The sequence below is a fragment of the Cynocephalus volans genome, chromosome 4 (assembly GCF_027409185.1).
Source record: "Cynocephalus volans isolate mCynVol1 chromosome 4, mCynVol1.pri, whole genome shotgun sequence".
NCBI lineage: Eukaryota > Metazoa > Chordata > Mammalia > Dermoptera > Cynocephalidae > Cynocephalus > Cynocephalus volans.
In genome coordinates, this window is record NC_084463.1 from 160,809,080 (window position 1) to 160,835,365 (window position 26,286).

Consider the following 26,286-nt stretch of genomic DNA (forward strand, 5'->3'; position numbering starts at 1 on the left):
CCCTCCGCCCCCACTCCAGGTCGAGGGACAGCTGAGGACCCTCGCCCTTTGATCTGGGGGGGGTCCTCTCACCTTCGCACACCGGCGGTCGGGAGGCTTTGAGCCGGTAGCCGGGGTAGCAGTTGCACTTGTAGTGACCGGGAAAGTTGATGCAGAAGCCGCCGTCGCCGCACAGGTGGGGCTTGACGCACTCGTTCAGGTCTGAGCGGGAGGAGGGGGCGCGAAGGGGGTGGAGGGGGCGGTGGAGGGGGTTACACAGCGGTTCGGAGGAGAGCCCGCCCCTCCCCGTTAGCCCAGCGCAGCCCGGCGCTGATGGCGCTCACCCACGCACGAGCGCCCCCCCGAGCCCACGTGCAGGCGGTAGCCGCGGTGGCAGTGGCAGTTGTAGGAGCCGCCGGTGTTCAAGCAGATGCCCCTCCCCGGACCGCACGGCTCCGCCTCGCACTCGTTCACGTCTGAGAAGGACGGGCGGGCCGAGAAAAGTCAAAGGGGTGTCGCGAGCGAGGGCCGCCCCCGGGCCACCCACCCGCGTGCCCGCCCGCCCTGCTCTCACCCACGCAGTAGCGGTGCTGCGGATGCGACCGGTAGCCCGGATTGCAATGGCAGGAGTAGTCCAGGGGGCCGGGGACGCACTCTCCGTGGCCACAGACGTCCGGGTTCACTTCGCACCCATCTGTCTCTGTGGGCACGGGCCGGGTGAGGTGGCCGAGCAGGTAGCGCTCACTTTATGCCATGTCCCCAAGGTGGACTTCAGCACCTCAGCCCTGCTGACCTGGATACCTGCGCCTGGTCACACCATGACCTCAGGTTCCTGCACACCCACACCTTATCCTAGGATTTCCTACACCTGCATCCCAGATAACCCCAATATCAAGACTCCAGATAGCCTCCAACCAGGACCCTGGGTCCCTGACATCCTTATCACCTCGACCCCAGAACCCTTGACACTTCCATCCCCACTCACTCCAAGACCCTGACCCTAGTCACCTCAAACCAAACCACGTTCCCTCACTCATCCTAATGCTCCTACCTAAGGGGCTCTACAACCCCCTTCTCCCCAGTCACCTCAATACTGTAAGCCCTGCGGCCTCAGTCACACCAGCATCCTCTAGCTCAGTGACTCTAACACCCCTTGCCCCAGGGATCTGGGCCCCCCATTCCAGAATGGTTGATTACTTCCCCCTCCCAAGACAGGCAAGAGCTGGTTTCCTGGGAATCCTAACTTGTGCCACAGCTGTGCACAGACAGTCAGATTCAGGAACGCTCCTGGTTCTCTTTGTCACTAAGCCCAGGACTCTCTGCCTCCTACCTCTCCCTCCTTTTTGTTCAGCATCCCTATCCCCCATGCCCCTTACACCCCCACCATACAGCCTAGACCATGATGCTGAGCTCTGCCTTGCCACAAATCCACCTGGCCGGTGGGCTTTTGCTGGTGTTCTCTCTGCCTGGGGTACCTCTCCTTAGGCTTTTTTAACTCGTCCTCCTCTGAGAAGCCTCCCCAGGTGCCTTGTTCTCTATTGCTACAGCCCCCAGGGCAGCCACCTTCCACCTAAGCCCTCATCCCAGAAGCTCATCTAGGCTGGCAGCTCCCTTGTCACTTTGGAGCCCACACAGACGTGGGCTTGAATCTGGTTCAGTTGTGTAATTTGGAGCAAGTTACAGAACCTCTCTTAGCCTCAGTATTCTCATTTGGAAAACGAAGCTAACAATGGCCACTTAGAGTATGAGAAGGATAAATTATATTTAGTATGAAAAGCACTTCAAACAGTGCCTGGCACAGAGGGATTGCTCAATCTGAGCTAGCAATTTTTATGATGTCCAAAACCCTGCAGTCACTTCCCATAGCCTCTGGCATCAAACCCAAGCCTCTTAACGAGGCTGCATGCACTGGACCTCCCCCGGTTCAGAAACACCAGTCTGTGTGTGATTTCTCCCTCCTCCACCGGTGTTTCATGCTTCCATGCCTTTGCCCAAACGTAACTTCCCTTGCAAAGTCCTTTTTTCCAATCTGCATGCCCATCCCTTCCCCATTTCTCCTCTTGGGTTTCTAACAATCTTTAAAGCAGCCTTCTCTCATTATCATATTTTATCACACACCCCAGACTTCCTTCCTTCTTCCCTGATTTATTTTTCCATAGCTTTTATGAGACACACTAGATTTTTGCTTATTGATCTGTTATTTGTTGTCTGTCTTGCTCTGCAAGGACAGAAATGTTTTGTCTGTGTTTGTTCACTGCAGTATCCCCAGCACCTCAACAGTGCCTGGCACACAGTAGGTGCTCAATAAATACTTGTGGAATAAATGAACACCTCCAGACTGGGCTGACCACCATATTACCTGGATCATTTGAGGGCAGGGTGGGATCTCTGCTGCTCACCGGGGCTTCCCCAGCACCCAGCCCTGGATAAGTGTTAGCCTGTTAGCGCCAAGGAATGAGTGAAGGGGAGGGCAGAAGAGAAACTAAGCTCAGGGCGTGGCCTATCCAGGGCGTGGCCTTGCTGGGTGGGCCTTACCTGTGACCTGACTGGGGGCGATCTCCACCGCACTGCGGGTTGGGGGCAAGTCGGGAAGGAACAAGCGCATGGTGGGTGGTGAGGGGCGGGAGATCAGCTCTGCAGGCAGCACAGCAGCTGGTCAGAGGGTGAGAAGAGCCACGGAGCCTCCCTTCTCCCCACAGGCCTTGGGCTGGCAGCGCACACCTCAGCTTCACGGCCCCTGACTACCGAGGCTGTGAGCCAGCCCCCCTCCACCCAGTGACTTAGTCCCTAAGGACTTGTCCCTGCAGTGCCCAGCTCACCGGGGTAGGGCCGAGCAGGAGACATGGTGGCAGTCGGATGGCTCTGCTGCACTAACCGCTCCTCGCTCACTGGCTGCGGGTGACAGCAGCATGAACCCTCCGTGTCTCCCTTGCCACCCCACCCCTTCCACCTGGGCTCTCACACTCACTGAGTCCGTGGTCACCCCTAAAAGGGAAGAAGATGGATCCATTAAGGGTAGGGCTGGGAGAGGGGAGCCAGGTCTGGGATCAGCACCTGGGCATTTGTGGTTAGGGTCTCTAAGCATTCAACAATCATGTCTCTGGTCCTGGGGTTAGGGCGTGTTTGCGTAGTGGTCAGGGGACCAGGTCTGGGAGCAATGGCTGAGCAAGGTCCTTGGGTTACACATCAGGCGTAGGAAGTTACAGCTCATGGTCAAATCTCTGGGTCAGGAGTCAGAGGGTCAGAGGTCCTAGGGGGTTGTGGTTGGGTCAGGGATTTGAAGTTAGGGGGTTAAACAGTGAGGTCAGATCTGTGGATCAGGGGTCAAGTGGTCAGGTCTAGGGGTTCGGCATGGGTCAGGGAACGGAAGGTGTCAGGCCAGACCTCTCTCTTCCTCTGTGTCCTCAGATGGTGGCGCCTGGCTGGGGCTGTCAGGGAGCTGCTGGGGCTTGGGTGGCCCATCAGGGTGCAGGAAAAGGGAAAAGTCGCTCTCACCCTGAATGGTGAGCGTTTGGTGGGAGGTGAGAATGTGGTACCCCTTCCCAGCTGGACAGATCTCCTTGAAGGCAGCTGCATCAAGAGAGTGGACACAGCAGTGAGCGTTCCTGGATGGGCACAGGGACACACAGACCCTGGCCCTCCATGCTTCTGGCTCACCGGTGCCATCTGCTGGGCAGCGCTGACACCGTGCGCCCCAGGCCTTGCCAACGCTGCAGCAGCAGAGCTGGCGGGTGAGGCGTGTGGTGAGTGGGTGCTGGCACTGGTGCTCAGGGCTCACCAGGCGGAAACACAGGCTCTTCTCCTCAGGCTTCTCTGCTGCAGGGGGCAATGGGGTGCATGGGCATCTGGGTCTGAACACTGCCCACGTCCCTCTGCCCAGCTGCTCCAGACCTTGCCTCTCTGGTCCAGATCCTTTGATGCCCATGTAGCCCCTAACTCCATATGACCCTGAACTCATGTGACCCCTGACCCTGATGACCCCTGATTCTAGCTTCTCTGGGCCTTGTTCCTTCTGCACTCAACCCTTGACCCCACTCTGACCTCTTGTGATTTTTGATCCTTGCTGCTTGGAGCCTTACCCCTCCCATCCATGCCTTGTGACCTCCCAGGAACCTGAGTCCCCCAGTCTCACCAATACACTGCGTGCGGGAGGGGCCCAAGCTATGGCCAGGTGGGCAGACACAGCGATAGGAGCCAGGGTTGTTGAGGCAGTCACCATGGCGACACATGCCCGGCATCGCGCACTCGTTGATGTCTGTGGTAAGCGGGAGTTTGGTCCCTCCAGTCTGGGGCCACAGGGTGACAGCAAGCTGCTCCAAGAACCTCAAGGTCCTGTCCCAGCCCCGCCTCCTCCCTTGCCCACCTTGACACCTCCCCCAGTGACCCTGGTCTGCCCCTCCAGCACACAGAATCTAATCTCCTGGCCGACCATACCCTGGCAGTGGGTGCTGTTGAGTCTCTTGTAGCCCTGGGGGCAGTCAGTGCCCACCTCCCCACGTACAGGCCCTGGCTTCTGCACCCCTGTGTCTGCAGAGAGAGGACAGCATGGCAGGGGAGGGTGCTGGGGGCCTGCGGGGAGGGAAAGGAGGGCACTGGGGAGGGGCGGAGTAGGATGTGGGAAGGAATTTGGTGGGCTCTGGACTGGGGACACCCACTGCAGAGGTGGGGTGGGGGTTGGAGGTGGGGTTACCCCACACTGATGGGGATACCCCGTGGCATCCAGGCACTCACACTGCAGCTGGGGGCACTTGTGGCACTTGCTCTGGCCCCAGGCGGTGCCAATACTCCCACAGCAGTCTTCCTGCTTGGTGAGGCCAGGAAGGGGGTTGCTGCCACACTAGGGGGAGGAGTGTGGAGAGGGGTCACAGAGTGCCCCTCCTCCTGAAGCTCTTCCCCCGCCCCGCAGCCGGCTGACCCCCAGTTTTATGCAACCCTGAGAGACGGGCGGGATGAGATTCACTCACCGGCTGCTTGGGCAGCGTGTCCTGGAAGCAGCGGCCCAGGGGCTTCTGGGTGGGCGGCCGCGGGTGAGGGGGCTTGGGGTGCGGCAGCAGGTGCTGGGCGGGGGCTGGGCCCTCGGCGTTAGGTCCCTCGATGCGGTGCACCTGGACCGAGGCCTCGGGCGGGTGGTGGACGCGCACGTTCACCACGGGGGGCGGGGCCTGCACTGGGGGGCGCGGCAGGGTGGCCTCAGGGCTGCCCCGCACCGCGGGTCGCCGCTCTCAGCTCCTCCAGGGCTGGCCCCCGCCCGGGCGCGGCCACCCTAGTGCCCACCCACCGCGGCCTCCCCGGGTTTGCCCGTCGCCTGGTACCTTCCGCTGAGATCTGTCCCGGCCCCAGGGGCACCAAGAAGGCCGCATGCTGGGCAGGGGGCCCCTCCCCAGGCCCGGGAGGGTCGGCGATCACCTGGACGGCGTAGATGGCGTGCTTGCTCGCCACAGAGTCGCCCTCCGGAGCCAGGGGCGGCAGCGCACCTGTGGACAGGGCCCCGGCCCGGCCCAGCCCGGGGCCTGAGCCGCCGGTGCCCCCTCCAGCTCCTCCGGCAGGCACCTGGCAGAAGCGCCCCGTGAAGTCCGGGGGACACAGGCACTGGTTTCGCGAGGAGCATTGGCCGCCGTTCATGCAGGGCAGAGGGCACACCACTGGGGAGGGGAGGTGGATCAGGGCCCAGGTCGACCCCCACCCCAGCCCCCAGGCCCACTCCCTCACCTACATCCTGTCTCTTCCCCCTCCTCCCTACTTCCTTGCCACCCACTGGCTCTGTCCTCCTTGGGAAGCTGGTTTGGTAACACATCACACACACGTGGAAAGTGCCCTCTCTGTCCCCCAGCGTCAGTATACCCACAGTGGGTTCTGCAGCCTTGTCTAAGCCTTGAATCCGAGCTGGACCATGTGCCAGCGGCGTACTGTAAGCAACTTGTTCCCTTCCCTGTGCCTCAGTGTCCTCATCTGTGGGACATTGTATGTATTCAATGAGTTAATGCCTGTACAACTGCTTAGCACAGTGCTTGCTGCACAGAGGGCGCTGAATAAGTGCTAGCATGACGACCATCATCGAGAGGAGCAGCCTGTCCCTCCTCTGGGCCTTTCCTGGGGATCTGATCTCTCCCTGCGCTTCCTCCTCTTCTCCCCTGAACTCTCCCCCTAACTCCGGCCTCCCCCTCTCTCCCTCTGCCTTGCCATCCCAGGGCCCACACCTCACCACACCCAACGATGCCCACATCTCTAGATACAGACACAGCCCCATCCTCTCCACATCCACCCAGGGGACACTGTCAGAAAGCATCCTGCCTCCCCAGCTCCTCTTGATCTGGAATCACCACTGGGGAATCCCTGCCTGCTCAGTCACCCGTAACTGAGCCTCAAGGCTCCAACCCTCCTGACCCCACCCTGCCCAGTTACAGCCTCTGGATGTCCCATGAATCCATCTCCCCTCCTCCCCATGGCGGCTGCCCCTCCCTGTCGCCCAGACCCCGCGCTGGCCTCCTGCCTCTCTCCTGCCTGCCCACAATCCCAGCATCCCCAGAGAAAGCCGCCTCAGGCAAAGCTCTGGCGGGTCACACCCCTGCTCACCGCTGGCCTCCTTGCACAGACATTCAGTGACTGCCACAGCCCAGAACCTTCTTTCAGCCCATCCCCCTCTGCTCTTTGCATGTGCATCCCCTGCCCCAGGACTTAATCTCCCTCCAAGTGTGCCAATCTCCCACCTACGGAGGGCTTTCTTCATGCCCTTCCTGCCACCTCAGAGCCCTGTCCCTCCATCTCCACATATTCAAATTTTCTTCCAGCCTTAGCTTCTCCTCTAAGAAGGGAGCCTTTGCTCCTCTCCCACCCGTTCCCTCTCCTGGGTTCCTGCCCTCTGCCCCAGCTCTGCCCGGCACTTGGCTTGGTTATATTCATGTCTGTCTCCCCAACTCTAAAGGGTACTTTGGAGGGCAGGGCCGGCTGGCCTCAGCTCTGCGTCCTAGCAGAGTGCAGGGGGAATGAATGGAGGAGTGACTGAGTGAGAGGATGGGACCTCTGTCTGTTTCTATGTCGCATACTCACATCTGACATGTGCTTCCAGGATTTCTGAGCTCATGTACCAGCCCCAGCTCCTCCTGCCTGCCCCATGGCTGCCGTCACTTCCCAGGGAGGGAATGTGATATTGCTGCTCTCCTGGACACCCAAAGGGCCTCATAGGGACAACCCATGTCCATGGCCATCAGGGACGGCCTAAGAGCATCCCAGCCCAGCCCATCCTGCCCCGCCTCATGGGCCACACCTCAAAGGGCAGAAGGGGTGTGTCCTGGGCCGGGGGAGGCAGGATCCTCTCCTTCCTGCCTCCCAGTGAGTCACCCATAGTGGTGAGGGTGACCTCCCAGTGACACCCGCCCACTGTGGCCTGGGCGCCAAGCCTGGGGGATGTGGGCAGCACAGATGGAGACAACAGCCAGGGCAGGATGGCCAGGGGGCCTGGGAGGCCGAGCACACACACACTCACACGCAGTCTTCTCATCACACACACAGGCTCATCTCACACCAACACAGGCTCCCATAAATACTCCCATACACTCCCTAACAGTGACTGGAGACACACACCCAAGACAACAACACAAAGAGACTTGTACTTAATCACAGTGTGCCACTCCAAAGCCTATGCATGCCCCAGACACACAGGGCCATGTGCGCACGCACACACACACAAACCATCTCATGAGAACTGAGCCACATGAGTGGGGCTCCTTAGGTCTGTGAGTGGATAAGAATGTGCACGAGGGGCTGCTTTCTGGAGCCATCCTGGGCCCAGCCTAATTACCCTGTCCGGGAGGGTAATTACTGCTGGGACACCTCCCCTAGCCTGGCCCACAGGGTAAAGGGGGCCCTTGGGAAAGAGATGGCCCTTTGAAGAGAGATGCTGGGGAAGGGGTGGGCTGCAGGCTGAATTGGCAATGTCCTATGTGTTTGGGTGAGGGTGGGGGGAGAACCTGGTGGCCTTTGAGGCAGAAATGTTGGGAGCTTATGGGGAGGTATAGGAAAAGGAAGGACCGAGGACCCGAGCCAGGCCCCACCTCCATGCCTACACCCCACATTTTAGGCCTCAACACTCTCCCCTCTCAGACCTTGCCAGCAACTAACTCCCTCACCAGGCAGCCCTGACTGTAGCTCCTCCTCCCAGAGAATGCAGGTGTCAACCCCTGGCAGGCCCTACCTTAGACATTTGGAAAAGACTTTTCCTGTTTCTTCCAGCAAGTCTGTTTCTTGGGGGGAATATTTATCCCTTCTCTGAGACTTCCTGCGCCGAGCTCAGGTCCCTCAAAAACCCCTGTGTGCTGGACTGGGCTCCCTCTCAGAAGCCAGCAGCTTTCCCAAGCCTGTGTCATCCAGGACCCCCAGCATTTCCCCACCCTTTAGGCCCCAACCCTAAGCCAAAGCTTCAAAGTCCAGGCCTCCATGCAGCCCCTCACATCTGGCCCCACAACTCCAGTCCTCCAAGCCCCTTGATGCTCCCGGGGCACTAGGCCCCGAGATCTCTGCACTCTGTACCCGCAGCCCCCGGTCTCATATGCCAGACACTCCAGCATGGATCCCTCCTCGTCCTGGTGCCTGTCCTTCTGGCTGCCCCAAGCCCCTGCCCCTGGCCCTCACCCACGCGGAAGCCGGAGCCCGTGAGCGTGTCGGTGCTGTGGCCGTTCTCTCCGATGAGCGTCATGTTGGAGCCCTGCTGACAGCTGTCCCGACACTGGCCCTTGAGACAGGTCCGCTTGCAGATCACCGGCGCAAAGACCACCTTGAAGCGCTCGCGGGCCAGCGCCCCGCCCCCTCCGGCGCCCCGCTCGCCGGCCGGTCCCCCCTCGGCCCCGCCGCCCGGGCCCAGCAGCGGCGGCAGCAGCAGCAGCAGCAGCGCCAGCAGCCCCGCCGCCCCCGCCCCGCGCATCTCAGGGGCCGGGCCGCCGGCAGCCCCTCGGGGCCCGGGCATCCGGGGCCGCGGGACCCCGGGGGGCGCGCGCCGGGGCGGGGGCTGGGGGCCCGGCGCCCGAAGGGGGCTCGAGAGCCGGGCTCCGGGGGCAGAGGGCCGGAGAGGGCGGCGAGGGAGAGCGGCCGAGGCAGCGGCCCGAGGGCCCGGGCCGGCGCGGAGATGGAGGCTGGCGCGCGGGGAGCGCAGACACTTCCCGGCCGCGGGAGGCAGCCCCGCCGAGGGCCCGGACTTAGGCAGCGAGTCGGGCGGAGCGGAGGAGCGAGGGCAGAGGCAGGCCGGCCGCCGGCCCTCCGCGCCTCCCCCGGGCCGGGAAGCAGGGAGCGCGCGGGGCGGACGCAGGAGGAGGCGCAGTTGTTTTCCCGGCTGCGCGGCGCGGCGGCGGCGAGGGGGGCTGGGGCGCTGGCCCCGGGCCAGGGAGACAGTTTTTTTCGGTGCGAAGCGTCGTCGCCGCCGCCTGGACGAGCGCGGCTGTGCGGGCGGGGACAGGCTGGGGGAGGGGCGCGGTCCCCACCCGACGCCCGCCCTCGCCGGAACCGCGCGGCGCTGGGCGCGCTCCAGAGGCCCTCACCTGGGACCGGCCGGCCGGCCCGCCAGATTCCTCCGGGCGGGGCGCGAGGCCCGCGTCGACCTCCCCGCCCGGCCCCTCCGGAGCGGGACACCGAGGCTGGGGGAGGAAGGTGGGCCTTGCCCAGGGTGGCACGGGGCGCTCGGAGGCTGCACGGGCTGGAACCCGGGCCTCTCAGCTCTTTGCCCGCCTCCGTTGCACGTGGGGGTCTCACTGCCCCCAAGTCACTTCTCGTTTGTGCGGGTTCACTCCCCTCTGGGGAAAGGACTCAAGGCGGAGATACCTTTTGGCTAGGGGCACGGTGAGGTGCCAGGAAGAAGCCCTCGGGGTCCAGAAGAGGAGCAGAAAGAAGAAAGCTAGAAACTCAGCTTTCCTGCCATCCCCCCTCTAAATGGCTTCCTCGTGCCCACCCTGGCACCTCCCCCCCTTCCCCTCGTCTGGCCGGGTTGGCGGGGCTGGCTCTGGGCCTCAGACACTCTGGAATCGCCAAGGTCTGAGCTCAGGGCCTGGCCCCCTTCCCAGGCTAACAGCCGGGAGGAGGGGGGCGCTGCTCGAGGGCCCAGGGGGTTAGGGAGGGGCACAGCAGGACCTGAGGCAGGGACTGGCAGCGGCTGGGGAGGGTCTCGAGTTTGGTCAAGGCTGGAGAGGAGCCAGCCTGTCCACTAGTCTGGAAGGGAGGCTGCAGTGTCTGGAAGCCCAGGCCATTCCGAGGGGCCTGCCGGGAGACCCCAGGCTTCAGTCTCTGATTCACGGAACTCAGCAGGGGGTGGGGATGACCAGGACGCTGCCAAGTCAGGGCAGCACCAAACCCTCTCCCGGAAGGCACCAGGGATGGCAGTCTGATTGGGGAAGAGGGGGTTCAAGGACTTAACTTTAGGCACACCTGTCCAAGGAACTTACAGTGTTTAGTTAGAGGGTGGGTTTATTTGGGTAGCTTTGCAGGGACTGAGGGACACCCTTTAGTGAGCCCCTGCTTGAATTGCTTGGTGGGCTCAGGCCCTGTTCAGTACAGCCTGGTGTTGCAGGGCTCAGACGGGGCCAGTCCCCATGTCCCCAGGGGATCCCTGCTGCTGGAATCCAGGAAGGGGTGAACCAGAGGGAACAGGACAGGCAGGTGGCAGCCCCCACCCTCCCTCGGGGCCCTGGTTCCCGCTGAGGCAGGGAACAACGCTGAGTGCTCACCACCTGCCGGGCGGGCGTGGGGCTGAGCATTTTGCATTCATTTTTTTCCAACACACTCATCTGAACCTGACTTCCTCTGCCTCGAGCAGGCTGTGGCTCACCTCGGAACACAGCACAGTCAAACAGTCCAGGTCCGGAGTCTTCATCTAGGCCTCAGTTTTCTCACCTGGGAAAGGAGGATCTATTCATTCAACAAACTGAGAACCTACCACGTGCCCAGCCCTTGCCTACCAGTAGAACCAACCCCACCTTCCTGGAGCTTCTGTACTGGGGGAAATGACAGTCTGTGGGACAGATCATTTCACACAGAGCTGTGGCTACCACAGACGCCGGTGCTGTGACAGAGAACAGCACAGAGCTGGGAGCAAGAGAGATGGTGGGACCTGGGGGTCCAGGAAGCCCCTCTGACAAAGGGACTTTCCCATCAGAAGCTGGAGGATGAGCGGGGGTTACTGGCGGACACCCGAAGCGGAGGGAGGCCTGCCGGGCCTAGCAACCGAAGAGTCCATGGGGAAGAGACAGTTTACAAGGAGATGTGCAGGGCTAAGGGGTAGGAAAGAGATTTGGCTCTTCCAGGAACTGAGGGAAGGCCGGTGGAGCACCAGGGCGGGGCGCGGGAGGGAGAGCAGCCGAGGTGGGAGAAGAGGGGGCGAGGCCCGGGCGAGGAAGTGGGGTTTTATGTTCATTGTGATGGGACTGCACCAGGGCAAGAGCGGGCGCTGCTGCCTCCACCCCGGCAGAGGTGGTATCACTTGGAGTCTTAATCTAGGCCTAAGGAGATGGAATCTGGAGACAGGCTGAAGTGGTGAGAACTGGACAGGCAGGTGGCATGAATGGCTCCCAGGTTTCTGGCCTGAGCCCGTGGGTGGGTGAGGAAGAGGAGAGGGAAACATGGGGAAGGGTCTACAGCTCTGTTTGGGACCTGCTGAGTCTAAGGGGCCAGCAACAGAGGGAAGCCCTAGCACCGCAGAAGGGGCTAGGAGAGGGAGCCATTACTCCATGACTGCATATCTGGGAGAGGCTGGAGCTGGAGCTGGAGGGAGGGCTGCTGCAGGGGAGTGTGGCCTTCGGCAGAGACCTGCAGCACCTGTCCCTCTGCAGCCTGCAGGGAGGGAGCTGGGGAAACAAATATTTCCCTAGTCTCCTCCTGCAGGGTCTCCAGCCTCCCATGGGCTGAGCCCAGAAGGAAGCCTGCGGCAGAGAAGCCCAGGGCTGCACGCACCGAGGTCTGCCTCCTGCAGCGAGAAGATCGCAGTGCAGAGTGGGCCTGCAGGGTAAACTGAAACAGTGCAGCAAGCATGGTTTCCTTGGCCTGCCCACCTTTTCTAGCTTCATCGCAGCACATGACACCTCATCTTCCTAGAACCTGCCAGCACACTTTCATGCTGCCAAGATGTACATTCTCCCTTAAGTCCAAGAAGACCATGACCTTTGAGGTCGTTCCAGATCATTCCTGCTGCTAACAGGTCTTTCCACTGCTACTCTGTCTCCTCTGGTCCTCCTTCGTCTGGTGCCTGAGTCACCTTTTATTTTATTTTTGTGTGGCTGGCCGGTATGGGGTCCGAACCCGTGACCTTGGTGCTATAAGGCTGCCTGAGTCACCTTTTAAAACCCATCCCAACCATTTGCTCCCCTGCTTACAAAACCTCCAGTGGCTTCCGTTTGCTCACCTGGGCCTGCAAGGTCCTCTGTGCCTCAGAGAAGCTGAGCTTGTCCCTCTGCCTGGGGATGCTCTTTGCCAGCTTCGAATGACCCCTCATGTCTAGGGTTCCTGCAGATGTCTTTCTCTAAAACACCATTCCCAGCCCTCTCGGTCACACCACCTGTTCGTTTCCTCCCTAGCACTTGTCAAAGCCTGACACATTCTTCATGGAGTTGTTTACTTGCTATCGTCCATCTTGCCGCCCTCCCAGGAAGGCACAGCCTTGTCTGCAGATCTCAGAACAGGGCCTGGCACACAGACGGTGCTGAAGTTTGTTGATTGACTGAATGGAGAGAGACCATAAGACTGCCAGCCATTTACCATGCATTTATGCTGTATATCATTTCATCCTCCCAGCGACCCTGCGAAGGGGAAATTGAGGCTCTGAAAGATGAAACAATTAGGCTCAGGTCATCTAGTGAGTGAGAAGTGAGGATTGAACCCAAGCCTGCCTGATCCAAAAATCTACACAATGCTCCTGAGGAGGGGAATTAGGGATGTCCCAACAAATGTCCTGAAGAAGGGGGGGTGGGGCCCTGAGAGTAATGAGGGGCTTTGCTGGAATGGGACAAAGACGAGCCACAGGACCCAGCCCCAGAGAATGTGCAGGCTGCTCAAATGTTCTTGAGGTTCTTGGGTTCTTGAGGCCTAGAGAAGGTAAGGGACTTGGCCAAGGTTAAGCGACCAGTCAATAGCAAAGCCAGGACTTGAACCCAGGGCTCCTGATGCCTCATTAGGGGGGAATTGGCTGGACAGGGTAGCAGCAGCCTGTGTAATGAAAGTTATGTCTCAGGAGGCAGCATAGCACAATGATTGTTTTCTGGCATTAGATTATCCTGGCTACATCATGTACCAGCTATGTGAATTGGGAAAATTCTTCAACTTCTCTTTGCCTCTGTTTCCTCATTTTTAAACAAGGAATCAATGAGTTGATACTTATGAGGGCTTTAGCAGATGCCTGCCACATAGTAAGTACTTGGAATGTGTTGGCTCTTTTCGTTATTACTTGGGTCTGAGAGCCCCAATAAGGGCTGGCTGGTTAGATCAGTTGGTTAGAGCCTGGTGCTAAGAACACCAAGGTCCAAGATTTGATCCTTTTACTGGCCAGCCAGAGAGAGAGAGAGAGAGAGCACGTGCCACCATGGGCTGGGGGGTAGAAGGAGGAAAACTACCTCTTGATGAGGGTGTGGACCGAAATCAAGGCTGTCGAGGCAGAAATAATTTCATAAAGGTTTGTTCGAAGCCAAGCTTGAAGATCAACCCAGGAAACACAAGCCAACAGAGTTGGAAACTTCTCCAAAGTCTGCTATAAGCAGAGGCATTTTATCAGGGAGTTTCCAAAGGGAGGGGGGAAGCTCCAAGGACAGTCGTCCTCTTGTCACAGAACACAAAAATCACAGTCATTGGTCACTGGTTACAACACAGGAGCCCAAAGCATCTCTGTGCAACCTGATGCAGAAGCTTCGGGCTTCAGCTATGCTTAACAGTATCTAAATGACTTGTTCAGAACAAGCAGGTTATACATTAATTAATAAACCAGCAGTTCTAACCACATACATTGTTTATCTTAAGAACAAGATGTCGACACCAAGTTCACAAGACTTATCCCAAGGCAGTGAGTTTTGGAAAACCTGCTTCATTCTGATTATCTCCTTCATGAAGGGCTGACTGCGTGCCAGGCTCTGTGCCGCCTCCAGTACCGTCTCTCTGAGTTCTGAATGTCTTTGGGAAGTTTCTAGGCTCTGAGGAAAGACATGGCTCTGGGGGAAGGGGTGGGTGGATGGAAGGGAAGGGGTCACTATCACCTGACCTAAAGATGAGGGATAGAAGTTACAGAGGACTGGAGGGGACAATTCTGCCCCGAAGCATCTCTCTCCAAAGATGCTTTACTGAAAGTGGCTATTACTGAGCCCTTCTTTTATTATTATTGTTATTTTTTAAAAAGATGACTGGTAAGGGGATCTTAACCCTTGACTTGGTGTTGTCAGCACCACGCTCACCCAGTGAGCTAACCGGCCATCCCTATATGGGATCCGAACCCAAGGCCTTGGTATTATCAGCACCACACTCTCCCGAGTGAGCTATGGGCTGGCCCTACTGAGCCCTTCTGATGTGTCACTTACTGTGGGTACCAAGATGTCAAGCACTGAGAGAAGGGATTGGAAAATGAAATAAATCTGTCTTCAAGCTTAATCAATCAGAGACGCTCTCCTGCCTCCAACCTCTTCTCTAGCTTTCAAACATGGAATCAGTCTGTTGGTGAGAACTCAGGCTCTAGAGGTGCATTGGCTGGCGGGATGGAGTCCCAGCCTTGCCATGTCCCAGCTGGGTGACCATGGACACATCTCTGAACCACTCCAAGCCTCAGCTTCCTCATCTGCAAATTGGAAATGATGATAAGGCCCAACTCACAGCATTGTTTTGAGGATTAAATGAGATACTTCTTGAAAAGCTCCTAGCACAGTGCCTGGCCCAAAGAAAACACACACCAAAAGTCGAGTATGATTATCTTTATTACTGTATCATCCAGCCCTTTCCTGTTTCACAGAAATGTCAGGTCAATTCACAGTGCGGTGAAAAACAAGAAAAAGAAAAGCTGACCCCTGTTAGTGTTTGTTAGTGTGAAAACACAATGATGTATGTTGTGTTTTTCAGAGGCACATCTGTGTGGCATAGGCCACTTGTTGCCATGTGAACCTGCCCCACCCGATGAGCCAGTCAAGGCTGCCATGGTGTGCACTATCACCAGGAAAGGGCCTAACTACTGCCATGTCACCAGTGCCACAAGTAGGGACAGATGTTGGACTGGTTCACAGGAAAGTGTGATAAATTCTGTTGGCCAAAGAAGGGTCCAAAAGAGTTGAAGCCCACTGCTTCCCAGGTAACTGGTCTACCCACCATGACTGCTGTGAATAGTCTTTACCACCAACACTTCTGAGGATGTTTCATGTGCCTGCCACTTGTCAGGGACTGTGAGGGTCTGAAAATTTACCCCACTCACAGGCTAACAAGGTAGCCTGCCACAGGTTCATGGATGCTGACAGAAGACATGAGATTCCTAGGTCAGAGACAAAGGACTTTATTAGGGCACAGCAAACAGCACGAGCATTGGTATATTGACATCAGTTCCCCTTGTACCAGTCCCTTGGGGGTGATGCCAATGGGCTCAGATAGATGTCTGCACACAGAGTGGATTGCCTTATGGGAGAGGACAGTGAGCTTAGGGAACTCAAAGCCAGTGAGCATACCTGTCCTTTGCTCTGGAGGGAGACACTATCTCCATCTTCGGTGGCTGTTCACTATACAAACATCCTTGAAAAGAGAGTCCAGAACAAGCAATCAGTACGGAAACTCGAGAGACTCGTGGAGGATTGTCTTACAATAATATTCGCTCCTTGTTTCTATACTGTCTGGGGTTTTGGTGAATTTCCCCATGAATACTCTGTTGGCAGATCTTATTAATCTGGTCAACAGAGGCTAGAACCAAGTATGTTCAATTTGTCACATGTAGCATTTAATTAAGACTACTATCAACAGGACTCCAAGCAGCAGGATGAGGTCACCTTGCAGTACTGACCTCAACCATGCCCCAGGGTCCCAGCTAAACAAATCTATAAATCATCAGATCTACCACAGAAAGCCAGGTGGCTTTCTCCCTAAGTCTCTGTATTGACCTCTCTACTTGGCCTGAAGCATTAATCTGGGTACTGCAGGATACATTAACAATTGCACAGACTCTGCCTTGACCCACAGGGAGCAAGTGCAGGGAAATTCTATCACCCAAAACAACCTTGGTCAGTGAATTGAGGCTGACCTAAATGACCCATGGTGGTGTCATCAATCACTTTGGCTAAGAGTCAGGGACAAATTTCAAGTCACCGTGTTTTTAGGAGAGGGGTAAATTAATGTGTGACTTCCACACAAGTAGTGCAGTCTCAGATATGCATATGGTACTTCTGGAAAGACACATGGAGCTTCCTCCACCAAGTGAGACCTACTGTAGTTGGGGGGACACATTGACACTGCCTCCAATGTGGCCTCCCCACAGGCTGGTAGGCCGTAGGGTTCCCAGCTCAATTTGAATAATTGAGTCTAGTCCTTGTTTTTAGAAGAACTGACTGAGGGCAGTCAGTCCAACCTGTCTTGTTTTTCCATGCCACCCACCAGATGGCATTCCTCCACCCCATGGAATGACTGAGTGGTGGCTGTGGCAGTGGGGAGGGGGAAGACACCTGGAGGAGTTGGTGTTTATGCGGGAGGTGCAGGAACTGAAGCAACCCCCTGTTGTTTCCAATCTCTCAGTGAGGTTAAGTGGAATAGCAGTCAAACTGTGGTCAGAATCGTCTAGAGAAGGACAGCAGCCCCAGCAGTCAGTTAAATTTAAGGCACTTGCGATAGTGTGGGAGAGTTGGACCAGGGTGTTTCTCTTAGTGAGGAAGTCTCCGGGGGTGGTTTGGAAAGACAGGGATCATTCATGTCTTTCTTTCTCTCATTGTTGAAGGAAAACACTTCATCTGTAAGGAAATTTTAAGGAGGTACTTATTTGGTTTGCAAACCAGGGAAGGCTGCCTCTGAAGATGAGGGAAAGTCTGACCTATTGAGGTGAAAAGCAAGAGGCTTTATAGTAAAGGCATAGGAAAGTATAAGCAGTAAACAAGATTCCAAATATTGTTTTAAAAACATAATAGGTAAGTGAGGCTGGCCGGCTAGCTCAGGTGGTTAGAGCACAGTATTATAACACCAAGGTCAAGGGTTCAGATCCCCATACTGGCCACCTGCCAGCAAACAAACAAAAAACCCCACTACAAACATAGTAGGTAAGCGATTACATCAGGTTTCCAGGACAATTTTGATCTATAGAACAAAGTTATTTGTGTTTATGGTACCCAGCCAAATGATTATACTTATTTTTGTCTAAACAGTAGGTTTCCTGACGTCAATAAATTCAAGTAAAACATCAGTTTCTTAAGCCCCGAGGAACAAGTCATTTAAAGTTCAAGCATGGAATGAAATACTACCATTTGCGGCGACATGGATGGACTTAGGAAAAATTATATTAAGTGAAACAAGTCAGGCACAGAAAGAGAAATACCACATGTTCTCACTTATTTGTGGGAGCTAAACATAAATAAATAAATACACAAACAAATGTGGGGGGGCGGGAAGAAGACACAACAATCATAACTCCTCGAACTTGTTAAGACAAGTGAACAGATGTGATGCTAAGGGGGGGGAGGGACGGGGGAGGGAGGAATCGGTCAAGGGACACGAAAATCAACTACATTGTATATGGATAAAATTAAAAAATAAACACAAAATTAATTAATTAATTATTTATTTTTAAGAAGTTCAAACATGGAGTCACTTCAGTTCTTTCTCCAGTTCTCCTTTCTGGCCTCTTTTCCTCTTCACCATATCCCCCAGGGCCTGGAGTTTTTCTTCCCCGGGTGCCAAGGCTGTCATTCTCTCTGCTCGGTCACAGAGCTGATGGGTTCTATGAGGGATTCATGGAAGATACGTCTTATGAAAAACCTATGCTTGGAATTCAAGATATTTTGTGCCCCAAAGAATTCATATTAACTTGTTATAACAGGTCTGAACAGGATCTACTTTGAGGCACTAAGAAGGGTAAGACATCAGTTTGAAAAGAGCCCCTCTCAGAGCAACATGAATTCTGCTAAAATTGAAGCAAGAACAAACATCAAATCTATGGCGAAGCTTGGGTGGAAGAATGGTGAAGTCGTTGATGCTTTACAGAGAGTTTATAGGCACAATGCTCCAAAGAAAGCAGAAGTTTACAAATGGATAACTAGAAACAGAGTAAAACCAACAAAAAAGAATAAAAAAGAGTGGATAACTCGCTTGAAGAAGAAATGAGGTGACATTGAAGGTAAAGTCCACAGTAGCAGGCCATGCACATCAATTTGCAAGGAAAAAATGAATCTCGTTTGTGCCCTGATTGAAGACGACCAGCAATTACCAGTGGAAACAATAGCCAACATCATAGGCGTATGAACTGGTTCGGCTCACACAATTCTGGCTGGAAATTAATGTCAAACAAACTTTCTGCTCAGTAAGTGCCAAAAGTGTAGCACCCAGATCAGCTGCAGGCAAGAGCAGAACTCTCAAAGTGAGATCAAGACCCTGATACATTTCTTTAAAGAACGTGGCTTTACCAGTATGATCCTGAAGATAAAGCACAATCACAGCTGTGGCTACCAGGAGGTGGAAGTGTCCAGTCAAAGCAAAAGTGGACGGGTCAAGAGCAAAAGTCCTGGTATCAGTTTTTTGGGATGCTCGAGGAATTTTGCCTGTTGACCTTTTGAAGGGCTAAAGAACGATAACATCTGCTTGTGATGAGAGTGTTTGGAAAAAGTTAGCCAAAGCTTTAGCAGAAAAATGCTCTGGAGAGCTTCACCAGAGAGCCCTTCTCCAGCACGACAATGCTCCTGCTCATTCCTGTCGTCAAACAAGGGCACTTTTGCAAGAGTTGCATGGGAAATCATTAGGCATCTACCTTACAATGTTAATTTGGCTCCTTCTGGCTTCTTTTTTATTTCCTAATCTTAAGAAATCTTTAAAGGACACCTATTTTTCTTCAGTTAATAATGTAAAAAAGTCTGCACTGACATGGTTAAATTCTCAGGACCCTAAGATTTTTAGGGATGGACAAAATGGTTGGTATCATTGTTTACAAAAGTGTCTTGAACTTGATGGAGGTTATGTTGACAAATAAAGTTTATATTTTTTATTTTTATCTTTTTTTTTTTTTTTAAAGATGAGCGGTAAGGGGATCCTAACCCTTGACTTGGTGTTGTCAGCACCACGCTCACCCAGGTGAGCCACGGGCCGGCCCCTTATTTTTATCTTTTAATTCCATTTTTCCACAAACTTTTTGAAGTCCACTTGTACTCCAGTAGCTAGAACTTCACCTTTTTTCCAGTCATTCCCTATTCACACCTGTCATCCAGAAGGGTCAGGAGCAAGAAGGACAAGAGCATTTTTATCAGACTCACAAGGACCCATATGTCCCCACTCTGCATGTGGGACAATGTTGAGGGACTCAAAGAGAGGGGTGTACACAACCAAATACTCCAATTATTCTCATGATCCAGGACCTGTGTCATCTTAACAAGACAGTTCAGATGGCTGGACCACAATTAAGTCTGAATCTCCTAGGCCCCCTTGTGACCTGGGAGTGAACCCACCAGGCTGGCCTGAGGTTGCTGTTTGGGAGAAGAAAGAAGCATCGTGCCCAGGAATGGTGAGCATGGAACCCTGAACTTTCAAAATCAGTCTAGATAAGCCCCCACCCCTCTCATTCTGATCGTTATGAAGAATGTAGCCAGGAGGAGATGGTTTCGTCCTGGGGACAGACACATTCAACGACTGAACTGCCTCATTGAGGTGTGTGGGCCAGGAGGGAGGGCGAAGAATCTTCTTGAGTTGATTTTTGAGGAGGCTACTTCAATGTCCACAGCAGCACATGCTGTGGATCGTAGGGAGCATGACCCACCGAATAGCTGGACTATGAGCCCATCGTTAAATGGCGTTTGGGATAAAAGGTGTACCATTGGCCCAGAAAGCTGCAAACATGACATGGATTAGTCTCCAGAACCACAGTGGTGTGGCCAGAGTTGGCTGACTGGACTGGAACAGCACGACACTAACCTGAAAAACTGTGAGGCAGCACCAAGAGCCCCAAAGGGGCCAAAGGTCCCATGTATTCAATCTCTCAGGAGTGGTCAGGAGCAATGCCACGGCGGCTTCCCACATCATGGGACAAACAGATGAACTTTTGGCAGGAATTGCAAGTCTGGCATGGAGTGGTAGCCTCTGCATCAGAAGCATAGAATGTTTTATTTTGTACCCTCTCTCTGGTGGCGGATATGTTGCCGTGTCTGGTATGGTGATGGACCCTGGCAGAAATGGAGATAACCCACGCAGTGCAGGCTCAATCAACAGCTTGATTCCAGTCAGTCTCACCCGAGAACGGGCCCTTAGCATGGGCCTCTACCCGAGTGATCTAGACAGTTTGATCAGATGCGATTTGTTTCCATAGTTAGCTGAAAACATTGCCATCCAAAGTCCTGTACTGGATAACAGAGTGATTATTACTGATGTCAGCTAACCGACACTTCACATTTCGGGACTCCTTGACTCAGCAACCACAGCTACATCGCTTTCCAGCTGGGGCTGCAAGGTTCACCCCTTTGGCTGGCCCGGGTTTGAGTTGGTCAGTCTAGCTAAAGGTTTGTCAATTTTGTTGATCTTTTCAAAGAACTAAGTCTTAGTTTAGTCGATTTTCTCTATTGCTTTTCTATGCTCTATTTCATTAACTTTCAGTCTCATCTTTATTACATCCTTCCTCTGCGTACTTTGGGTTTGGTTGCCTCTTCTAGTTTCTTAAGCCAAAAGATTAGGTTATTGATTTGAGATATTTTTTTCTTTTTCAATGTAAATATTTACAACTATAAATTTCTCTCTAGAGAACTTTACTACTTCTTTGGCTGCAGTGGTTTTGTTTTCATTTTCATTCGTCTGAAAGTATTTTCTAATTTCCCGTGGGACATTTTCTTTGACCCATTGGTTCTTTAGGACTATGTTGTTGAATTTCCACATGCTTGTGAATTTTCCAAATTCCCTTCTGTTATTGGTTACTAATTTCATTCCATTGTGATCTGAGAACATACTTTGTATGATTTCAATCTTTTTTAATGTATAGAAACTTGTTTATGGTCTAACATATGGTCTTTCCTGGAGACTGTTCTATATGCACTTGAGAAGAATATAAGCTTTGCTGTTGTTGCATGGAATGTTCTATAGATGTCTGTTAGACTCTGCTTGACTTGTCTGCTAGACTTGCTCATCCCTGACTTTTCTTTTAAAGGAGACCACCTTGATAGGAGATATTTCTGCTCCATTGTCATAACAACATCTCTTACGTTCTCATCTTGTTTTAATATAAGGGCTGGAGAGTTTTCTAGGGCAGAGTCGCTACTCACAAAAATTTATCTACATTTCTTTGTGTCAGTCTCTCATTCTCTTTATCAGCATGGTCAACCCAAACTAGGACAGAAAGAGCCTGAGAAGTAATCAATGCCTCATCTGTGATTTCCTACAGGAGTTTGTCTATCTCAGGGAAATCTCCTTGAGAGGGACAAAGCTCTGTTACAGCCAGCAGGACCCACTAGGGAAAAAAATAACCCACAACTCTGAGACCTTTTCCTGTCACCTTGGAATGGATATGAGGTTGACATGATAGGAAGGGCTGTGTTGTATGGTGGCCCAGATGTTGCCATTCTTCCTTAGCAAGCATCACATGCCCTGTCCCTCCTCTTCCAAGTGAACCAGCCAAAGTTCTAATGATTCATCTGGTTTTTGCCCATCGTGGTAGAGAGGTTTTCTCCATAGGTGCTTAGCATGTATGTGCATCTTTGTAAATACCGTCTGAAAGGATGTGGAAACTTCTGTACTCCCGGGATGAGTCTTAGTACTGGTGGTTACATGGGGCAGACCTGAGGCTGCGAGGAACTACGCCTCCATTCCTCGACCCCACGCAGAGGAGAGTTAGCACGAACCAGGGCAATGTCTAGCAGCTGACTTCGAACCTATTTCCTGGTACTTGGCCTGTGAGCATCTTCCCAATTCCCCATGAACAGGAAATAAAGGCAAAGGTTGGTCATACAATTTGGTTAATGTGTGTGCTACCAATTCCCTGGCCTTCCCTCAAAACCAGTTAATCAGCCCATGAGAGATCCTCATCCTTCTTACAAAAAGCCGTGTCTCTGTCAGCATCCCATCCTCATTGCAAAAACTATCAAGAACTGTCAAAGGTCTAAGATTCTGCCCTACTTGTAAACAAAAAGACTGGCGCAACCTCATGGATGCTGGCAGGAGACATGAGACTTCTGGGTTAGAGACAAAGGACTTTATTACTCACAGCACAGCAAGCAGCATATTTATGTCACTTCCCATTACCCTCAGTCTACTGAAGGCAAAGCAGATGGACCCACATGGATGCCTACATACACGATGAGTTGTATTACAGAACAGGAACCCAAATCCTTTTTCTTTTTATTTAGTTATTTTGTTTTTAATTGACACAATAATTGTACATATTTATGGGGTACACTGTGAAGTTCTGATACATGTATACATTGTAATGATTAAATCAGGGTATTTAGCATATCCATCACCTCATGCATTTATCATTTCTTAGTAATGAGAACAAAATCCTCTCTTCTAGCTATTTTGAAATGCACAATATTGTTTTTTTTTTTTGTCATTTTTTCGTGACCGGCACTCAGCCAGTGAGTGCACTGGTCATTCCTATATAGGATCCGAACCCGCGGCGGGAGCGTCGCCGCGCTCCCAGCGCAGCACTCTACCGAGTGCGCCACGGGCTCGGCCCAAAATGCACAATATTGTTAACCATAGTCACTCTACCGTGCAATAGAACACCAGAACTTATTCCTCCTATCGAACTGTAACTTTGTACCCGTTCACCAATCTCTTCCCCTCCCCCCACTCCCTCCAGCCTCTAGTAACCACTATTCTACTCTCCACTTCTATGCCAAATTTTTCATAGTAGGCAGTAAGTATGCCCACTTTTTGCTCTAGAGACATTATCTCTGTGGTCCAAGGTTGTTCATTATACAAACATCCTTGAAAAGATAGTCCAGAACAAAGATAGTAGTGTTTTGTTCATAAGACCCGCAAAAACACGAGAGACTGGTGGAGAATTGTCTCCTATTACCTCTCTCCTCACATCTCCTCACTAAATCCTCACAGCTATGCTGCCAAGTAGGTATAACTGGCCCTGTTATACAGATGAGGAACCGAAGTCTAGGGAGGTGAGGTAAATTACTCCAGGTGACACAGCCAGTAAGCAGCAGATCCAGGATCAAACCCAGGCCTGACTGATTCCAGGCCTGTCTTGTCTACCCTACAGTGGAATTTGAGGCAGGGAGGGGCCCTAAGACGTGAAAGGTGATGGGAATCCCCTTGAGCAGTGGGAGAGCAGGAAGGCAGGGAGAGTCGGAGAAGATGCGGGGAGCCAAGGACCCAACTTGTAGGACCTCGGAGATCATAACGAGGACTTTGAATTTTTGTTTAAGTGTTATGGGGAGATGCCAGAGAGTTTTGAGCAAAAGAGTGAGACGATCTATGTTTTAAAAGTTACTCAGTTTCCTCTCTATTAAATGGGGATAATGGTAGTACCTACCCCATAAGGTTGTCATGAAGAGTAAATGAAAGGGATTAAGTGGGAGATGAGTGTAAGGGTCTTAGTTGGTGCCAGGGAGAGTAGGAAGTTGAGGGGATATGGCTGCGATGATGACAGAGGATGCATTGTGGAATTCAGGGTGGGGCCGGGAGCTGGAGATGGTAATGACTTGGAGGGTATTTGCCTACAGGTTGGAGTTCAAAAGATGGTTCAGAGACAGTCCCTCTAGTCAGCCTGGCAGAAGTGACTTGGGGTACATGCCCTGAGTCGGGTACACTGTTGCCCAAGAGCCTGCTGGTAGATGAGAGAGGGAAGAGGGGCGCTTCATGTAAGACTGAGAAAGCATGCCCAGTCCAGACAGAGGAGGTTGCCGACGAGATTACGTGCATCTAATTCCTAGCTCCTTTCCCACTGCCCAGGTGTACATCCTCGAAGCCCCGCAGGCTGCACAGCTGGAGGTCCTGCCCCATCTGGCTTCTCCAAACCTAATAAGGGAGAGGATGCGTACGGAAAAAGAACACAGAAAAAGGAAAAAAAAAAAAAAAAAAAAAAGCTAAGGCCAGTGTTCGGGGAGCACTGGTAATTTTAACTTGCAACCCACGCGAGAAGAAACTAACAGTCTCAAGAATATGTAATGAGACCCCTATCCCCACCCTCCAGCACGCATCGCTTAGTCGCGGCTGGAACAGGAACTGCGCATGCACAGGGCTGCGCTGTTCAGTCAGCCGCATTTTGAGGGCTTAAACTTCAAAAAGTGGTCTGTTTAGGGGCAGACTTTGCATCATTCCAGGGCCTTGGGTCGGGGGTGGGGGAAGAGCAGACTGGGACAGCGAACATGCACAAGAGGAGGGGCCTTGAAATAGGCTGAAAGCGAGAGTGACCTCCGCCTGGCTTGCCTTGCGGTGCGAGTGAGACGCACCGAGGCCTGGGAGGCTCCACGCGCGCGCAAAGGGCCGTTTGTGGTTTTTTCTTTTCTTTGTTTTTTAAGGGCCATTTGTCATTACGGTTGTTGCTGTGATGACTTCAGGGTCCCGCCTGAGCCCGACTCGGCCTGAGCGGAAAGGGAAAGCCCAGCGGAGGTAGGGGCCAGCGGAGATCCCTCAGGCCAAGTGGTCCCACAGGAAGGGCGACCCCGCGAAGCCACTTCCAGGTCCTACGATAGGAGCGGTTACCACGGAGACGCCCCTCCTGAGGCCCCGCCAACCGAAAGTTTCTGTCCACTGTGTTCCGGCTGACTGACGCGCCTCCAGGGCAGGGTCAAGTTTGCGGCAGACACGCCCCATTCTGGGCATAGCGAGGTCTGAGGCCCACACGGAAGCGTCACTTCTGCCCTTTCCTCGTCCCAACATGGAGGGGGCGGAGCCGCAGCGGGAGGCGCGCTCCTTGTGCGTCATTTCCGGCGAGACCAGCGGCGACAACGGCAACATGGCCCTGAACGGTGCTGGTGAGGATTTGGGCTGCGGGGGCCTGTGGTTGCGAGGTACGGGAGGCAGCCCGCTCCCGCAAGACCCCCGGTCCCTGTGCCTCTCTTCTCCAGAAGTCGACGATTTCTCCTGGGAGCCCCCGACTGAGGCGGAGACGAAGGTGCTGCAGGCGCGACGGGAGCGTCAGGATCGCATCTCCCGGCTCATGGGCGACTACCTGCTGCGCGGGTACCGCATGCTGGGCGATACGTGCGCGGACTGCGGGGTAAGGAGAGACTCGGGCGAGTGTCCGCCGATGGAGCCGCGGGCCAGGCCGCATGGCCCTTCCTCGGCTCTTCCCTCTGGACCGGATCACACGGCGTCTCACCCGTCCCCTCTGCTTTCTGGTCCCTAGACGATCCTCCTCCAAGACAAACAGCGGAAAATCTACTGCGTGGCTTGTCAGGAGCTCGACTCAGACGTGGATAAAGATAATCCGGGTGAGGAGCCAGGTGTGCTCGTTGATAGAGGCTCGAGAACAGTAGGCCTAGGAGGTGACAGTTGGTGGAGTCGGTGGGGGTGGGGGTAAAGTGCTCTCTCCTTTCAGTTCTAGAGAGGACCATTCATTCAGTAAGAGCACTGAGCACCTACTCTGTGCCAAACACTCGGGGAGAGTCTGAACTCAATCAGGCAGTCCTAATGGAGGGATGAAGCTAGAGCATAAGTAACTGTAATACAAAGTTGAAAGCAGATGAATTGCTTTACAGAGTAGCAGGGGAAACACCTCAAGCATAGAAAAAGCACAGCAGTAGAGAGAAGGAGGCGGTGGCTCAGGGCCTAGGTGAGCCAGGCATCCTGACCATTCCACACACTTTCTCCTCTTCTAGCTCTGAATGCCCAAGCTGCCCTCTCCCAAGCGCGGGAGCACCAGCTCGCCTCTGTCTCAGAGCTCCCCTCAGGCTCTCGTCCTGCCCCTCAGCCCCCAGTACCCCGTCCGGAGCACTGTGAGGGAGCTGCAGCAGGACTCAGGGCAGCCCAGGGACCGGCCCCTCCTGCTGTGCCTCCGAATGCAGATGTCGTGGCCTGCACACAGGCGGCCCTCCTGCAGAAGCTGACCTGGGCCTCTGCTGAGCTGGGATCTAGCACCTCCCTGGAGACTAGCATCCAGGTGTGTGGTCTTATCCGGGCGTGTGCTGAGGCCCTGCACAGCTTACAGCAACTGCAGCACTAAGAGATGCCCCTGAGAAAAACCCTCTAGAAAAACAGCTG

General features: G+C 54.0%; 2 protein-coding genes across 9 annotated transcripts in view; one reads left to right on the forward strand and one right to left on the reverse strand.

The window, feature by feature from the left end:
* The window catches only part of LTBP3 (latent transforming growth factor beta binding protein 3), a 17,050-nt gene extending 8,112 nt beyond the window's left edge, over positions 1-8,938 (reverse strand). For 2 of the 7 annotated variants that reach the window (XM_063094479.1, XM_063094477.1), the window contains exons 1-15: positions 8,608-8,758; positions 5,292-5,621; positions 4,944-5,146; positions 4,711-4,816; positions 4,414-4,506; positions 4,112-4,234; positions 3,637-3,795; positions 3,364-3,549; positions 2,948-2,964; positions 2,799-2,871; positions 2,515-2,613; positions 2,339-2,401; positions 554-679; positions 324-455; positions 73-201 (exon numbers count right to left, since the gene is read on the reverse strand). In XM_063094479.1, the coding sequence (XP_062950549.1) occupies positions 73-201; positions 324-455; positions 554-679; positions 2,339-2,401; positions 2,515-2,613; positions 2,799-2,871; positions 2,948-2,964; positions 3,364-3,549; positions 3,637-3,795; positions 4,112-4,234; positions 4,414-4,506; positions 4,711-4,816; positions 4,944-5,146; positions 5,292-5,621; positions 8,608-8,671 (1,903 nt within the window). In that variant the 5' untranslated portion in view covers positions 8,672-8,758. Of the gene's footprint in view, positions 1-72; positions 202-323; positions 456-553; positions 680-2,338; positions 2,402-2,514; positions 2,614-2,798; positions 2,872-2,947; positions 2,965-3,363; positions 3,550-3,636; positions 3,796-4,111; positions 4,235-4,413; positions 4,507-4,710; positions 4,817-4,943; positions 5,147-5,291; positions 5,622-8,607 lie in introns of all 7 variants that reach the window. The other 5 variants (XM_063094476.1, XM_063094475.1, XM_063094478.1 and 2 more) reach the window with 4 other exon arrangements.
* Positions 8,939-25,021: 16,083 nt separating this feature from the next.
* ZNRD2 (zinc ribbon domain containing 2) lies at positions 25,022-26,280 on the forward strand. Of its 2 annotated transcripts, XM_063093623.1 has the most exons (4): positions 25,022-25,058; positions 25,152-25,303; positions 25,433-25,517; positions 25,905-26,280. In XM_063093623.1, the coding sequence occupies exons 1-4, from the start codon at positions 25,040-25,042 to the stop codon at positions 26,246-26,248; spliced, it is 600 nt and encodes a 199-aa protein (XP_062949693.1). In that variant the 5' UTR covers positions 25,022-25,039; the 3' UTR covers positions 26,249-26,280. The 2 variants fall into 2 exon arrangements, with proteins under 2 accessions (XP_062949693.1, XP_062949692.1); XM_063093622.1 differs by having other exon boundaries at positions 25,023-25,303.
* Positions 26,281-26,286: the final 6 nt, after the last annotated feature.